Source organism: Mus musculus, chromosome 10 (assembly GCF_000001635.26).
Source record: "Mus musculus strain C57BL/6J chromosome 10, GRCm38.p6 C57BL/6J".
NCBI lineage: Eukaryota > Metazoa > Chordata > Mammalia > Rodentia > Muridae > Mus > Mus musculus.
In genome coordinates this window covers 41,317,524-41,333,769 of record NC_000076.6, presented here as the reverse complement: position 1 = coordinate 41,333,769, position 16,246 = coordinate 41,317,524, and the positions used below count along the sequence as shown (strand labels likewise).

Here is a 16,246-nt window from a genome sequence, read left to right as displayed (position 1 = left end):
CAAGAAAGGGGGACATAGCAACAGACACTGAGGAAACCCAGAGAATCATAAGGAGATACTAAATTGGAAAATCTAAAAGAAATGGATAGTTTTCTTGTTAGATACCACTTACTAAAGTTAAATCAAGATCAGGTAAACAATTAAGACAGATCTAGAATCCCTAGTGAAATAGAAGCAATCATTAAAAGTCTTTCAACCAAAAACAGGTCAGGGCCAGAATGTTTTAGTGCAGAACTCTACCAGACTTTCAAAGATGAATTAATGCCAATACTCCTCAAACTATTTCACAAAACAGAAATACAAGAAACATTTCCCAATTCATTTTATAAGGCCACGTTTACCCTGGTACAGAAACCACACAAAGATTCAGCAAGTTGAATTGAAAGAGAATCACAGACCAATTTCCCTTGTAAACATAGATGTAAGCCGGGCGTGGTGATGCATGCCTTTAATCCCAGCACTCAGGAGGCAGAGGCAGGCAGATTTCTGAGTTCGAGGCCAGCCTGGTCTACAGAGTGAGTTCCAGGACAGCCAGGACTGTACAGAGAAACCCTGTCTCGAAAAACCAAACCAAACCAAACCAAACCAAACCAAACCAAACCAAACCAAACAAAAAACCATAGATGCAAAAATACACAATAAAACATTTACAAACTGAAATCAAGAACACATCAAAAATATCATTCACCATGATCAAGTAAAGGGACTAAGCTCAAAGCCAGGCTGACTCCACGACAGACTACAAGTTGACAGTTTGGGAGGTTAGGCCTAAGTTTCTGTTTTCCAGAAATAAAAACCTAGGTCCAGGAACCTGTGGTCAGCCAACTTCAGTCACAGGGAGTCAATCAGAGGACACCTTGTCATCTGGCCTGAAGTGAGACTAGGAAGCTAGAATGAGTAAGCCCCTCCCCCCAGGGGGATCTCCAGAGCCTAACCAATTGTAGATCAGTCAGGCCCCTAGAGATAGAGCTAACCAATCAAGGTAAAGGAATTCCCCTAACTGACAATAAAAGCTGGGCCTGTGAGTCCACCAGAGGTCCCCATTCCCTAATGGGGAGACCCCTGCATGCAGGAAATTTAGCTGAATAAACACTCTTTGACTTTGCATACTATTTGAGTCTGGGGTATTATTTTTCAGAGATTATTGGACCTTAACACAAGTAGGTAGGCTTCATTCTATAGATGTATGAATAGCTCAATATAAAAAAAAAATCAACGAATGTAATACACTCTATAAACAAATGGAAAGAAAAAAACCACATGATCATCCCATTAGACACAGAAAAGGCCTTTGACAAAACCCAGCACCCCTTCATGATAAAGTCCTGGAGAGATTAGGAACATAAGGGCCTCGGCATAATTAAGGCTGTTTACAGCAAACTCACAGCCAGCTTCAACTTAAATGGAGAGAAATTCAAAGTAACACCACTAAAATTAGAAACATGATAAGGTTATGCACTCTTTCATATCTATTCAATACAGTACTTGAAGTCTTACCAAGGGGATACAAACTGGAAAGGAAAAAGTCAGAGTATCTTTATTTGAAGATGATATGAGAGTATACACAAGTGACACTAAAAATTCTACCAGGGAATTCCTACAGCTAATAAACACTTTCAGGAAAATAGCTGGAAACAAAATTAACTCAAAATATCAGCAGCTTTCCTATATACAAATGACGGACTGAAAAAGAAGTCAGGAAAACAACACTTTTCATAATAGCCTTAAATAATATAGAATATTTTAAGGTAACCTTAAACAAAGGAAATTAAAAACTTGCATGATTAAAGTTCCAAATTTTTCAAGAAAGAAATTGTAGAAGACATCAGAAGATGGAAAGATCTCCCATGCTCATAGATTGGTAAGATTAACATAGTTAAAATGACCATCCTATCAAAAGCAATCTACAGATTGAATACAATCTTCATCAAAATTTCAACATAGTTCTTCACAAATCTTAAAAGGACAATTTTCAACTTCATATGGAAACATATAAACACACACACGCACAAACACTGAAACAAAAAACAGGATAGTTAAAACAATCCTGAACAATAAAACAGCTGAAGGAGGTGTTACCATTCTTGATTACAAGTTATACTACAAAGCTATAATAATAAAAAAACAACATGGTACTGGCATAAAAATGGACTCATTCATCAATGCAATTGAAAACCGAGATATAAATCCATATATCTATAAAGAAGTCAGAAATACGTATTGGAAAAAAAGACAGCATCTTCAACAAATGGTACTAGTCAAACTGGATGTCTGCACGTAGAAGAATGCAAATAGATCCATACTTAGCACCCTGAACAAAACTCAACCCAAGGAGGTCAAAGACCTCAACATAAAACCAGATACACTGAACCCAATAGAAGAGAAAGTGATGAATAAACTAGAATGAATTGTCACAGGAGGTGATTTTCTGAAGAGAACATGAAGATCTACAATTAATAAATTGGACCTTAATAAACTGAAAGGCTTTTGTAAGGCAAAGGACACTGTCAACTGGACAAAGTGGCAGTCTAAAGAATGGGAAAAAATTTTTACCAACTCCACATTCGATAGAGGTCTAATATCCAAAATATACAAAGAACTCAAGGAATTTGATATCAATAACCAAATAATCCAATTTAAAAATGGGGTACAGATCTAAACAGAATTCTCAATAGAGGAATCTCAAATGGCTGAGAAATGTTCAACATTCTGAGCTATGAGGGAAATTCAATCAAAATTCACTTTAGATTCCATTTCACACCTGTCAGAATGACTAAGATAAAAAAAACACAACAACAAACAATAATTTATTATGACAATGATGAGGAGCAAGATGAACACTCCTTCATTGCTGGTGGGAATGCAAACTTGTACAACCACTATGGAAATCAGTATGTTGTTTCCCCAGAAATCTGGGAATGAATTTACCTCAAGACCCAACTATACCATTCTTGGGTGTATACCCAAAGGAGACTCCATCCTGCCACAGAGACACTTGTTCAACCATGTTCATTGCTGCTTTGTTCATAATAGCCAGAAATTGGAAATAGCCTTAAATGTCCCTCAACAGTACACTAGATAAAGAAAATGTGGTATGTTTATACAAAGGAGCAATACTCAGCTCTTAAAAAAATAACATCATAAAATCTGCAGACAAATGAATGGAACTAGAAAAAAATCATTTTTAGTGAGGTAACTGAGACCCAGAAAGATAAATATGGTATGTATTTGCTTATATGTATACATTAGCCATTAAATATATAATAACCAAGCTATAATCTGTAGATGCAGAGAGGTTAGGCATAGAGGAAGGGAATCAGAAAGAATATGTGAATCTTTCTGGGAGTGGGGGAAATAGATTTTATGGGTGGAATGGAATTGGGGGTAGTGGGAGCAACAGAAAGATCAGGCGGGAAGGGGGAGGAGATGGGATTGGGGGAGGGAAGGAGGGGAGAGACAGAGTTGAAGAGCACCTGAGGGGTGGTGTGGGAACTTTCTATAGTACATGAGGGTGATCCTAATGAAGTCTCTAAAGAGTGAGGGAGATGGAACCCTACTTCCCAGCTCTGTTACCAAACAAAGCTTCCAGTGCTAGGGCTGAGTTTCATCCATTTGAGTTGTTGGTCAAAGAGTCTTCTAGAAATTCTCAAACAACCAAGGCTGTTGCCAAGACAATCGGTTGTTCTCCACAGACTGACAGTAAAGCCTTGTTGCTGAAGACAACACTCGTAAGAACTCATCGAACATGGAGAAGTCAAGCTGATGCCTACACAGAACCTTCACTCCCATGTTTTAGTGACATGGAAAGGTATTCAGCAGGCTACCAAAAGAGAAATGTAAACACTTAGCCAACAACACGACCTCTGATCTACAATCTGCCCTTAGTATGGTAGGGCAATCATGGCACAGAGCTTGGGGGAGTGACTCACAGATCTGATCAGACTTAAGGCCCACCCATGAGATGGAGCCCATATCTGCTTGTTTAGGTCGACACTGCTTGGGTAATCAAAACCAGAGACCAGACAGTCCAAAGACCTAGGGTAAAACCAAATACCCCAGGTCTTAAAAAAATTGACAATAAAAATGACCCCAATGATATTTTGCTATACTCATAGATGAGAGCCTTATTCAGACTCATCATCATCTCCTACAGCATATGGGAACAAATACAGAGACTCAGCCAGGCTTTATGCAGAGAGAAAGAAGGGGAGTGAGGAAAAGTTGGAGGGAGGGAGGGAGAGAGGGAGGAAGGGAGGGAGGGAGGAGAGAGAGAGAGAGAGAGACAGAGAGACAGAGAGACAGAGAGACCCAGACAGACAGAAAGACAGACAGAGACATAGAGATAGAGAGAGACAGAGAGAGACAGAGACAGAGAGAGAGACAGAGAGACAGGCTTGTAACACAGCTTTTAATGGGATGTCTCTATCAAACCCTACTGCTTAGGGAACCCTGTAGCAGGGGTGACAGGAGGGTCAGAGGACAGCAGGAGAACAGGGTTTTCTAAACTTCTGAGCAAAGCTCACATGAACTCAGAGGAAGTGAAGCAGCAGTCACAGGGCCTACATGGGCCTGCAACCAGGGCCTCTGTGTACACACAGCAGTTTTCAGCTCAGTACTTCTCTGGGGTTCTTGGATGTGTAAGCAAGGGATTTCTGATTCTTGTGCCTCCTCGGGATTTTTTTATTTTTCGGTTTTCTTGTCTTGTACCCCTTGGATATGATGATGGTTTCTGTTTATTACATTTTATTTTGTTACGTTTGGTTGTTATCTCATAGACACCGATTCTTTTCCAGTGAGAGATGTACATGGAGTAGATCCAGATGGGAGAGGAGGTGGGGAGGAGCTGGGGGGAGTAGAGGGAGGGGAGCTACATTCAGATATCATTGTATGAGAAAAGAGTCTGTGTTTAATAAAAGCAGAAATACATAAAAATATATATTGTTACCAACCATGGGAATCAGAGCCACTCTGAGACTCCACCTCACACAGTTCAGACGGGTTATCACTGAGAGGAAAAACAACCAAAACTGCTGATGGGGATGCAGACGAAAAGGAACCTTTAGACATTGTTGGTGGAAATGTAAGTCAGTTTAGTCGTTAAAGAAAACAACTTGAAAGTTCCTTAGGAAACTAGGATGTAAATTACTGCATGATCCAACTGAGTCACCTGTGGGTGTACAGCCAGAGGAGTCAAAGCCAGTGAGCAAGCGCTTCCTGCAGTCCAGCATGGCTACAATTACTATTACTATTGCTGCAGCACTCCCTACAATACCCAAGTTATGGGTTTAGCCTATGTGATTGTCTATCAATAAACAGAAAACAGTGTGTATGTGTGTGTGTTATACATACATATGGCAGTATTTTCCTGCCCTAAAGAATGAAATTATGTCATTTGCAAGAAAAACCAGAACTCATCATCACACTAAGTGAAATAAGCTACCCCCAGGAAGGAAGACATGGCATGCTTTCTTTCATATGTGGAGTCTGTATTTAAAAAACAAAATCCCTGAAATAGAAGGGAGACTGTGTGGAGGGAAAGAGGACCTGTGTGTGTGTGGGGGGGGGGGGGGCGTGTATGTGTCAGTGTGGGGGGGCATGTGTGTGTATCAGTGTGTGTGTGTGTGAGCAAGGTGGGAGGGTGAGAGCATGTATGTATGTGTGTGTATGTGTGTGTGGTGGTAGGGTGAGGGTGTGTGTGTGTGGGGGGGTGAGGGCATGTGGATGAGTGGAGGAGTGAGGGCATGTGGGTTGAGTGTGGTCATAGAACATTGTGTACACATGTGAAAATGTCTAGACAAACCATTGTTCTTTGTAATTAATTACACTAACTGCAATGAACATACTTTTAGAATTAGAATGCTTCTGAAAACACTGTGTATGTGTGTGTGTGTGTTGGCTCTTTCCTCCAGACCACAGAAACGTAAAGAACCTTAATTTTCTCCGGCATCTGCTTTCCTTGCTATCAGGTAATTAGAGTAGACTTTAAAGGTGTCACATGGTGATGACTACACTGGACCATTACCTCCTCCTCTTCTTGTTCTTCTTCCTCTTCTTCCTCTTCAGACTTCCCTTCCTTGGGGAAGTCCCTCTTCTTTCTCCTGCGACTCTCAATGATTTCTGGGTCCCACTGCTCCCTGGTGTATACATAGCCTGTAGTGCTGTGTTGCCGCTGCCCACAAGTTCTTTGGCATAAATCGTAGTCACTGCACTAAGACACATTATTAAACGATGTAAGACATTTGATTTCCTAGGAAGGCAGGCTCACATTAGGCCACTCTAGAGAGACAAGAGGAATAAGCATCCTTTAAGGAGATGCTGTCCTTTTCTTCTCAGAGTTCTCCCCACAGTGTCGGCTCACTGGAACCTAAGCTCACACAGGAAGCTTTGGAAGTCTGTCCATCGTTCAGAATTGCTCAGAAAAGTGTAACTTCTCTTTGTTTATTTAAAAATTTTTCTTATTATTATTTGTTATGTGTATGGGTGTTTTGCCTACATATATGTCTGTGCTCCACATACGTGCCTGGTTGCCCCTGAAGGCCAGAAGAGGGCATCAGAGTCCCTTGTAACTAGAGTTACAGTGGTTGTGAGCTACCAGATGGGTGCTGGGAATTGAACCCAGGTCCTCTAGAACAACAGCCACTGTAAGCGACCTCTCCAGCCCCTCTACCTCTTTTCTAAGCATGGTTTCTCTAGCACTTCAGGCTTCACTCCTCTTTGAATAAACTTCGGCTTTGCCTGACTTTGAATTTTTTGGATAAGTTTTTATTTCCTGTTTCATCTTATCCACTAGATAAATTTAATTTTTTTCTTTAAATTTGAGCAAATGCTCAACACTGTTGAGCAATACAACACTGTGATGGTATTTTGTATCCAAGTTTAGTACATGGCAAATTTTAGTACATGATTTGCCTGCTGGGTCAATGATTTTATTTGTCTGAAATTAATACATATGAGATTATCAGACATTTTAAGTGGAAGAAAGAGGGCTAGCAGAACACTGAAGGGAATAAAAAATAGAACAGAAAACCAGTTCAATCTGCAAAGTTTCAGGGAGATTTTATTATTTTAGCTTAGAGAGGCTAAGAAGGAAGGAAAAATGAGGGCAAAATCCATGTATCTTCTACCAAAATATTGATAAATATTTTCCAGAATTTATTATCACTTTATGGACAAAATATTTCATGAGGTTCAGAAACGGGGCCTGAAAGCTCTTGTTATCTAGCCTTTGAATTCTGCAAATGGATTGCTTATTCCACGTGGTCATCAAAGCACAAACCAAAGTGTACGAGTAGCGTCTGTCTCTCAAAATGTTCTCATGTGCCTGGGTTTACTCAGCTCTCAGGCTGGCTAAAGGGAATTTGACACTACGATTAAAGCCATCACCATCTCTGATGACGATGGCACACGGTGGCCTTCTTATCCACACCTGAGCTCTCTCTGTGTGCTTTATGAACACTAGTGACCCTGTGGCCTGAAAGCAGAAAGAAGGACTGGGATTACACTGTCTTGGTGGGGCGCCACAGAAAACAGAAGATGTATCCCTGCATGGCAAGCAACACACAGCATTAATGTTAGCGCTACAAACATCATCATATTATAAAACGCCACCATAATTCCCAGGCAGGATCATGGAGCATAAGTATATTTTATGCCCCAGTCCAGCTAATTTTTAATAAATATAAAAGGGAGGAATTGTGCCCTTCCCCTGGCCTTAAGCAGGCTACTCAGACCTCACTTGCCACAGCCAGCTAGCCCACCTAGGGTGGAGTTTCTGACCTAGGTAAAGTCTATTGTTCTGCCACATTTGTGGCTTTCCTCCCAAGACACCACTAGCTGCTGAGAGGCTGAACCTGTTCTCCTGACGCTATTCTGACAAAGCAGCAATCCTGACAAAGCAATGAGATCCTGATGTGGTGGGGGATGGGTTCCCCCCTTTATAAGCTCAGATTCTTAAGTAAACATTGACCTTGATCAGAAAACTTTGTCTTGGCTCGTTATTTCTTTCTTCCCTTTTGTTCTGTTCTGTTCTGTTCTGTTCTGTTCTGTTCTGTTCTGTTCTGTTCTGTTTTTCGAGACAGGGTTTCTCTCTACAGCCCTGGCTGTCCTGGAACTCACTTTGTAGACCAGGCTGGCCTTGAACTCAGAAATCCGCCTGCCTCTGCCTCCCAAGTGCTGGGATTAAAGGTGTGTGCCACCACTGCCCAGCTTAGCTCATTATTTCTCTCCCAGCCTTTCCCATCCAAAACCCATCTTTACTTTCAGAAATCCAGTAACCTGTGGCTGAAGGTGGCTACACAGATGTTTGTGGATTTGGGGACTAAAAGCCCTGTAAGCTTAACTCGTCATTATGATTCAGTTCCGAAGTCTGGGTCATGACCCTCGTCGACCAGTCCTGGTGTGGATGCTTAGTAAACTATCCCTTTCTGACTGAGATTGGTGTTTCTGTGGTTTGTGAGGTGACTCTTGAACCCCAGCATCTAATTATCTGCACTCACATGTATAAGCCCCTCTACAGAAACACTATTTTTAAGCCTGAAGGCATTCCTTGAACTTAAATTCTCTGAAAACCAAAGACTTGCTGTCCCAGGAAGCAATTAATATCTTTACCTTAATATTGATTATGATATCGGGTTGCAATTCTAAATTTTTAACAAGTTCTATTTGCTTCAAAGAGGTCATGTTATCTTGTGCAAGTGATGGCATTTCAGTGAGGATGTAGCCTGTAAAATAAAAGTTAACAATTTGTAATATTATCATTATGAGAGGGCACAGCTTTATTATAGCTATTTTATAAAATACTTTATTAAATACTACATATCAGTAATACTACTAATGAGTAAGTATGATTCGCAAAATTATGTCACAAATTTTAATTTGTTAGTAGTTATTACTATATAAAGTGTAGCTATGATTGTTTCCTGATTTAAAAAAATCATCAAGCTAAGAGGAAACACCTTTAAAAATTCTGAGCCAGGGAAGACGGCTCAGCAGGCAAGGATATTTGTCACAAAACCAATGACCTGAGTTCAATTCCCCAGGACTCATGACTCCCTCCAGTTTTCCTCTGACCTCCATATGTATACCATAGTGTATGTGTGCTCCTCCCTACCCATAATAATACATGCTCTAAATTGTTTAAAAATCTAAGTTTATTTTAGATGAGACAGTTATGGAAAGAAACTGTATGCTAATATTTCTTTTAACTCAGGTTAGAAACAGTCCTTTTATGTGACCTATTATTTTCATCCTTAAATTAGTACCAAATAGCTTAGGAGAACACATGCATATGCTAGCTATGTAAATTATAGAGAGTGATGAAACACTCTCTGTATAGTGTAACTATCAGAACACAGTAAGATTTGACCTTAGGACCTCTATTGGCTTGCATTCTACCCAGAAGCCTAAGACATTCTCATTAAATGTATCTTGGGTATTGCTGTTATATTGATTTCTTTAATAAATTTTTCAATTATGCCACTTGATTGCCCAAGAAACATTTCTCTTTTTAATGAAACAAATCTCAACTCCTCAGCTAGAAATTAAAGGCCTTTGTCTTACTTAGGGTTTTATTGCTGTGAAGAGACACCATGACCATGGTAACTCTTATATGGGAAAACATTTTATTGGAGCTGGCTTAGAGTTCAGATGTTTAGTATGTTATCCTCGTGGTGGGTGACATAGGGGCATCCAGGCAGACATGGTGCTGTAGGAGCTGAGAGTTCTATATCTTGATTCACAGCCAGCAGCAGGAGACTGTGTGCCACACTAAGCCTAGCTTGAGCATAGGAAACCTCAAAGCCTGCCCCCACAGTGACACACTTCCTCAAACAAGGCCACCCCTCCTAATAGTGCCACTTTCTATGGGCTATGCATTCAAAACAGGAGTCTATGGGGGCTGTCATAGTCAGGGTTTCTATTCCTGCACAAACATCATAACCAAGAAGCAAGTTGGGGAGGAAAGGGTTTATTCGGCTTACACTTCCATACTGCTGTTCATCAACAAGGAAGTCAGGACTGAAACTAAAGCAGGTCAGGAGCAGGAGCTGATGCAGAAGCCATAGAGGGATGTTCTTTACTGGCTTGCCTCCCCTGGCTTGCTCAGCCTGTTCTCTTATAGAACCCAAGACTACCAGCCCAGAGATGTTCCTACCCACAAGGGGCCTTTCCCCCTTGATTACTAGTTGATAAAATGCCTTACAGTTGAAACTCATTGAGGCATTTGCTCAACTGAAGCTCCTTTCTCTGTGATAACTCCAGCTGTATCACGTTGACACAAAACTAGCCAGTACAATTGACCCCTTGTCAACTTGACACTCAAACACATCACTAGTAAGCCTCAACCCTTACATTCTTATTCATTACCAAGATCTAAATAACTTTAAATGTCCCACAGTCTTTACATATTCTTACAATTTCAATCTCTTTAAAATAGTCATCTCTTTTAAAATCCAAAGTCTTTTTACAATTAAAAGTCTCTTAACTGTGGGCTCCACTAAAATAGTTTCTTCCTTCAAGAGGGAAAATATCAGTGTACAGTCACAATCAAAAGCAAAAATCAATCTCCAACCATCCAATGTCTAGGATCCAATTCACGATCTACTGGGCTCTTCCATGGGTTTGAGTCACTTCTCCAGCCATGCCCTTTGTAGCACATACGTCGTCCTCTAGGCTCCAGATACCTGTACTCCACTGCTGCTGCTCTTGGTGGTCATCTCATGGTACTGGCATCTCCAAAACACTGCATGACCCCTTCAGTCCTGGGTCATCAATTGCAACTGAGGCTGCACCTTCACCAATGGCCTTCCATGGCCTCTCACAGTGCTGAGCCTCAGCTGCTTTGCGTGACCCCTTCATGCCTTCAAGATCAGTACCACCTGTGTTACCCTTACACATTATCAAGTCCCACTGCAGCAGGAGTACAACCTTGGCTATCCCTGGAACACAGCCTCTTTGTGCTTTCAGAAAACACTTCCCAGAAGGAGTCACCTCAACGATGCTGGTCTCTTCTTAATCACTGCTAATTTATTAGCTCCAGCTAACCAGCATCAATAGTCCCAGTAATGCAAAGTTTTTGCTTTAGTGGTTCTGGTATCTTGTTAATCACAGCTGATTCTTCAGCCCCAGCTAACCAGAACTACAGAATCTTCACAATCAAACTAGCAATGGCCCTGAAAAAAGTCTGTAATCTTCCCTCTGAAATTTCACAAGCCAGGCCTTCATTTTCTGCACTGTTCTTAACATTATCTTCAAAGCTCCTACACAACATCTGACAGAGCTCTTAACACCAAATAGATCTTCTAGCCCAAAGTTCCAAAGTCCTTCCACAGTCCTCCCCAAAACATGGTCAGGTTGTCACAGGAAAACCCCCACTCTGCTGGTACCAATTTGTCTTAGTCAGGGTTTCTATTCCTGCACCAACATCATGACCAAGAAGCAAGTTGGGGAGGAAAAGGTTTATTTGGCTTACACTTCCATACTGCTGTTCATCAACAAGGAAGTCAGGACTGGAACTCAAGCAGGTCAGAAAGCAGGAGCTTATGCAGAAGCCATGGAGGGATGTTCTTTACTGACTTGCATCCCCTGGCTTGCTCAGCCTGCTCTCTTATAGAACCCAAGACTACCAGCCCAGAGATGTTCCTACCCACAAGGGGCCTTTTCCCCTTGATCACTAACTGAGAAAATGCCTTACAGTTGGATCTCATGGAGGCATTACCTCAACTGAAGCTCCTTTTTCTGTGATAACTTCAGCTGTGTCAAGTTGACACAAAACTAGCCAGTACAGGGGCCATACCTGTTCAAGCCACCATAGACTTCAATATATTCCTCTACTACTTATATCCCCCTCCTGCTTTAAGGGACAATTGCAAACTATGTTTCAACCTTTAGAATTTAGCAAAAAAACTTTTGTAAGAGCCGGGCGTGGTGGCACACGCCTTTAATCCCAGCACTTGGGAGGCAGAGGCAGGTGGATTTCTGAGTTGGAGGCCAGCCTGGTCTACAAAGTGAGCTCCAGGACAGCCAGGGCTATACAGAGAAATCCTGTCTCGAAAAAAACCAAACCAAACCAACCAAACAAACAAAAAATGCCAAAAAACAACAACAACAACAAAACCCCAAACTTTTGTAAGAAGTGTATACAGCGAGATAATTACTTCAAGGAAAATGATACTATCTGGTGCTATATTCCCGATTTGCTTTGATACAGTTTTTTTTTTTTTCTAAATTTTACTGTACCATATTTTATTTTTAATCTCTATATGCTGATGTAGCCTTTTAGATTTTAGACCCGAGAACTGAAATCAGGCCTTTGAATAAGCTGGGCAAGTGTTCTACCACCCAACTACTTCTGCAGCCCTCTTAACAGAGTCTTTTTTTTTTTTTTAAAGGTGTAGGGTTTCTTTCTTTCTTTTTTTTTTTTTTTTTTAAGATTTATTTATTTATTACATGTAAGTACACTGTAGCTGTCTTCAGACGCACCAGAAGAGGGCATCAGATCTCTGTTACAGGTGGTTGTGAACCACCATGTGGTTGCTGGGATTTGAACTTTGGACCTTTGGAAGAGCAGTTGGGTGTTCTTACCCCCTGAGCCATCTCACCAGCCCCTTAACAGAGTCTTAAATCACAGTTTTCCCTGAACTCTTGGGAATCTTCCTTCCTTCCTTCCTTCCTTCCTTCCTTCCTTCCTTCCTTCAACAAACCTATTTCAGGATGTCTTTCTCACAAGGGAACGTTAATGCCTCTTCCCTGTTTTTTTGTTTGTTTGTTTGTTTGTTTGTTTGTTTGTTTTTTGCAAATATCTCAGAGTGTTGGTCTTTTCTTCTTCATTGCCCTGGCTTCTGTTGCCTTGTCTGAAGAATTAGAGAAAGCAAGGCCCTTGCTCAGAGTCCTTTTGTGCAGGGAGAGACATTTTGGGCCCGTCACAGAGAGTGGGCTGGGTGGTCAGGAGTAGCTCTGGCAATGTGTAGCCTCAGAGGGAAGCTGTTGCAGCTCACAGACACTCACTACCTACCGCCCAGGGTGAGAGGAGTGCAGCTGGTAGAAACTAGAGGCGTGGCAAGAAGGCCTGTGGCATCTTTTTGATGCTGTGACTCATCGTGTAGCAGAGTGCTAAACAACATTGGGTATCTTTTAAAAAGTCACTGTGGACATTAGAGGAGTAAAACCAAACGACTGCGGTTGAATCTATCTGGGATGCTCAGCTAAGTAGGGGCGGTGGGAAGAGGAAGTCACATGTGCGCATGCGTGCACATACCGAAGTGAGCTACTTCTGGAGACTTGATCTTCTCTAGGATCAACTTTGTGACCAGCTCGTCTGGGATGCTGTGACCGCTCACCAACAGTGACTGCAGCTGGAACAAGCACAGATGTTATGTGTTACTGTAACTATCTATCCAGGATTCACAATTTTGGGGTTATCATAGTACCTTTGAAACGTAGATTTGCTCACCATAGCTCCGGTCTCCTTCTCAGCGGCAATGTGCTCTTCCAAAACCGATAAAGCTAAAACAAGAGTTCTAAATATGAGTGCAAGCCGATACTTGGATTGCTAAAGTAAGAAACATTTTCTGAATGTTTGGCAATTGGTAGCAAAGATTAATGTGGGGGTGTCAAGTAAGAATTTACAAAGCATATTTATGCATGTTACTTTGTTTAAGGTTGGACAAAGCACACAATGGACTGTTCTGCAGAGAGCTTCTATTGGCCACTCCACCAACTCAGCAATCTTAGTGGAGTTGCTCCCTAAACACCGTTGTGCCTTGGATGAGTGTTCTGTGGGAAGCAGTAGACAGAGGATGAAAGGCAGTGGTCGTGGTGACAGTTGTAAATTGTCTTACATCACACAAAGTATACAGCAGTATTATCAGCCTAGATCTTTTTATGTCCTAGTCAAAGAAAGAGCCCTGCCGGGCTGGAGAGATGGCTCAGTGGTCCTGAGTTCAACTCCCAGCAACCCCACAGTGGCTCACAACCACCTGTATGATTTGATTCCACTTCTGGCAGGCAGACATATATATGGATGTCAGAGCACTCATATACATAGATGAATAAATTTTAATAATAAAAAAAGGAACTCTGAGAATTTCAGGAAATATGCCATTCTCAGATGGAATGGTGGGATCCCATCCTTTAGGACATCCTAAACATAAACCTTTTAATTAAAAAAAAAAAAAAAAAGCTGGAGAGGTGGCTGCTCTAGTAGAGGATGCACATGGTGGCTCAGAGCCATCTGTAACTCTAGTCCCAGAGGAATCTAGCCCTCTTCTGGCCTCCTCAGGCACGGGCACACACATGGTGTACACAAAATTTTGTCATGTTTTCTTCTTCACTCATCTGTCCACCTGATGAATACTAACTTTCTAATCGCATCAACTCAGGCATGTTTATCAAATGTGTTTAGCTCTGCCTTTCCTCTAAACCGCTATGGGCCACCTCTCCACTGTTTTTTGTTTTGTTTTGTTCTTAATTGAAAAGTTATTGTTTAGGAAGTCTTAAAGAATGGGGTCAGGCTCCCACCATCCCCCTGGGCTCTCTTCCATCAGGTGAAACACCTGTACACATAAAAAAGAAATAAAATCTTTCCTTAGAAAGGGCACCATTTCGGAGTTCTAGGTGAGTGTGCTCCGAGTTACCAGACTGTTCTTCACACACATACAAAACCTGTGGTGTCTCATTTACACCGATGGAATGCAGAACGCTCATTTCATAACATCCTTGCCAACAATGACTACAGTTATTTCAGCAAGGTTAGAGGTTCACCAACTTGTTAGCAAATATGAATCAATGTCAATGATTTTTAATGATAGGCTATTTTTTTTCTTTTCTTATATTGTTAGATATCGTTCTACTTTTATGAGTGTTGTGTGTGTACATGTGTGTGTGCTGTGTGTATACTGTGTATGTGTGTATGCATGTATGTATGTACAGATGTATATATGCGAGCACACGGAATGTGGAGCTAGAGATCCATCTCAGGTCTCGTTCCTCAGGATCTATCCACCTTATAGGCAGGGCCTGGGGCTCTCCAGCCAATCAGGTGAGGCCGGCTGGCCAATGAGCTCCAGGGATCCTCCTGCCTCTGCTTACCCAGCACAGGATCATAAGTATGTGCCACTACACACGGCTTGTTGTGTGCATGGATGCTGGGGATGGAACTCAGGTCCCCACGCTTGTGTACTTGTGTGACAAGCACTCTACTGACTGAGCCATCTCCTCACTGTCTTCTGGACAAGATTCTTATTTATTTTTTCTTACTTTTCTATTAGGAAATAAATAGCTTCTGATTAGAAGGACATGTGTGTCTGTGTATGTGTGTCTCTCTGTGTGTGTACACACTCACATAAATCTGCTGTCTTATACATGTTGCAGAAAATGTAAGGAAATCTGTAAGTTTAAAATACATCTTTTTAATAAAACTAATAAAGTCCTGAGAAATGCTCTGAAGACAAGCTTCAACTTTCTTCTCTCATTCTCCCTCTCACACACATAAACAGTTCTGATGGAGATAGAAGTTTACAGGAAAGGCAGGGCCAAACATATTTAATAAACATGGCTGGGTTGATGCTATTAGAAAGTTAGTATTCATCAGGTGGGCAGATGAGTGAAGAAGAAAACATGACAAAATATGAATTATGGAATCCTAGATGGGTGTTTATCAATGCAGTTCTATTTTATATGAGCCTTTGAAATTATTTTTTTTTTAAAGATTTATTTATTATTTTATGTAAGTACACTGTAGCTGTCTTCAGACACACCAGAAGAGGGAGTCAGATCTTGTTACGGATGGTTGTGAGCCACCATGTGGTTGCTGGGATTTGAACTCTGGACCTTCGGAAGAGCAGTCGGGTGCTCTTACCCACTGAGCCATCTCACCAGCCCCCTTTGAAATTATTAATACTAAAATATTGAGAAAAAAATCAAATTTACCTTCAACACGAATACATTTCCATGCCTGTGCTATGTTACGGGCTAATGTTGTCTTTCCAGCCCCCTTTAAAAGAGAAATGCTATTTAAAATACAACAAAATGTTCATTTCCAACTTAAGAAATTCTATTGATGGTTATTATTACATAAATATTTACCTACAAAATGAAGGGAGCCCTATATATTTAGAACATCATCTTCTCCATTAATTCTTATATATTCTACATATCCTGAACTTTTAAAGTATGTTATCTTTTAAGGAAATTAGGAATCTATGCCATCAAGATATTGTAAGAATTTGTAGTCTTAATTATTAAGCATTAT

At 41.1% G+C, this 16,246-nt stretch overlaps 1 protein-coding gene across 3 annotated transcripts in view; it reads right to left on the bottom strand.

Moving 5' to 3' along the window:
• Ak9 (adenylate kinase 9) overlaps window positions 1-16,246 on the bottom strand; it is a 130,138-nt gene that overhangs the window by 99,800 nt on the left and 14,092 nt on the right. For all 3 annotated transcript variants that reach the window (XM_006512939.3, XM_030245201.1, NM_001370813.1), the window contains 5 exons: window positions 15,925-15,988; window positions 13,448-13,500; window positions 13,253-13,349; window positions 8,608-8,720; window positions 6,023-6,208 (listed from right to left, as the gene is read on the bottom strand). In XM_006512939.3, coding sequence (XP_006513002.1) covers window positions 6,023-6,208; window positions 8,608-8,720; window positions 13,253-13,349; window positions 13,448-13,500; window positions 15,925-15,988 — 513 coding nt within the window. The remainder of the gene's footprint in view (window positions 1-6,022; window positions 6,209-8,607; window positions 8,721-13,252; window positions 13,350-13,447; window positions 13,501-15,924; window positions 15,989-16,246) is intronic.